General features: G+C 61.8%; 1 protein-coding gene across 1 annotated transcript in view; it reads right to left on the minus strand.

Moving 5' to 3' along the window:
- Positions 1–1171, minus strand: part of PLEKHN1 (pleckstrin homology domain containing N1) — a 19323-nt gene extending 18152 nt beyond the window's left edge. The window contains 2 exon segments of the mRNA XM_031062542.1: positions 932–1031; positions 1161–1171. Coding sequence (XP_030918402.1) covers positions 932–1031; positions 1161–1171 — 111 coding nt within the window.
- Between the last annotated feature and the right edge of the window lie 227 nt (positions 1172–1398).

Genomic DNA, 1398 nt, shown 5'->3' on the forward strand with positions numbered 1-1398 from the left:
GCGCGGGCCCGCCCGGGCGCCTGCTGCTGCTGCCAAAAATGCAGCAGGGGAGAGGGGCAGAGCCCAGGCACCCCCCAGGCCACACGGGGAGCCCGTGGCTGAGCCCAGGGTTCGCATCCCCGTGCCCCAGGTGAGGGTAAAGGCTGAAAACCGCTCCACCCTCCTTCCCTCCATCCCTGGGGAGACCCCAGATGGGCATCTCCCAGTGACCTCTGCCAGGACCCCTTCCCCAGGACCCACCGGCTCTGACAGCTCATGCTGCCTCCCCAGGGAAGAATCCAGGATGGGTTTTGCTGCCTGGTCCCTTTGGATCCAGCTGATTCCCACAGGGAGCCTCTGCCTGGCGCTGCGGCTGTGCCTCAGTTTCCCCTTCCCCACATGCACACCCAGCACATCCCGAACGCTCCCAAAACTCCGCCCACACCCCCGGCCCACCCAGCAGGACCCACCGAGCCCTCGGGGGCTGCTGGCTCCCCCTGTGCCTTCCCCAGCAGGGCTGGGAACGGGGCCATGCGGCCACAAGGCTGGGCCGTGCCCGGGGCAGCCCTGCCCTTCCTGATTCCCTTCCCAGGCTCTGCTAATCCGCTCCTGCTCCGTGGGAATGAATCATCCCACCTGCCAAAGCTCGCTCCCAGCCTGCTCCCTTCCCTCCCAGAGGCTTCTCCCTTCCCTCCCAGGCGACCCAGAAACAAAAGAACCCAGAGGAAAGGTGTGGGGGAGATGTCCCCATGTCCCCACATCCCTGCTGGGCACCCCTGGCTCAGCCAGGTCCCCTCCACACCTGCAAGGAGGTGCTCATCCCTTCCCTGGGATCTCCTTGGGACAGAACCCCCAGACTCAAACCCAACGTCCTCCCCAAATTCTGGGCTGGGGTGGGTGGGAATGAGCCCCCGGAGCAGGGGAGGGGGTTGGAGGTGCTGGAAATTCTTGCCTTGGCTGGGATATACTGCAGGATCTTGTCCGTGGTCGTGTCTCTCTCCTGGCCTCCGTCTAGCCCGAAGAAGCTGGGCAGCTTTTTCTTGCCATTTTGTCTACAGAGGAAAAGGGGGGGGAAAAAGCCCAAAACACACATGAAAACACAGATCCAGGCTGAGGCGTGGTGGTGAATCCTGCCCTGAAAAAAGGAAGTCAGGACAGCAAGCAAGCAATGTGTCACGGGCTTTGGAGTCATCGCAGCCCAGCCAGGGATGACAAAGCCTGGGAGAACTGGAAAGGGACTTTGCTGCATTTGTTGGGGTTTATCTGCTTTTTTACAGCTCTTTGCTCGGCCAAATCACCAGCTTGGCCCATCTGTGCCCCAAATCAGCACAGGGCCTGGATGTTCCATGGCAGAAAAGACCCAAAGAACATAAAACCCAGCTCCTGCAGAGCCCCTGGCGTGGGGATGGATCCTCAGGG

The sequence above is a fragment of the Geospiza fortis genome, unplaced genomic scaffold (genome assembly GCF_000277835.1).
Source record: "Geospiza fortis unplaced genomic scaffold, GeoFor_1.0 scaffold662, whole genome shotgun sequence".
In the NCBI taxonomy this organism is placed as follows: Eukaryota; Metazoa; Chordata; class Aves; order Passeriformes; family Thraupidae; genus Geospiza; species Geospiza fortis.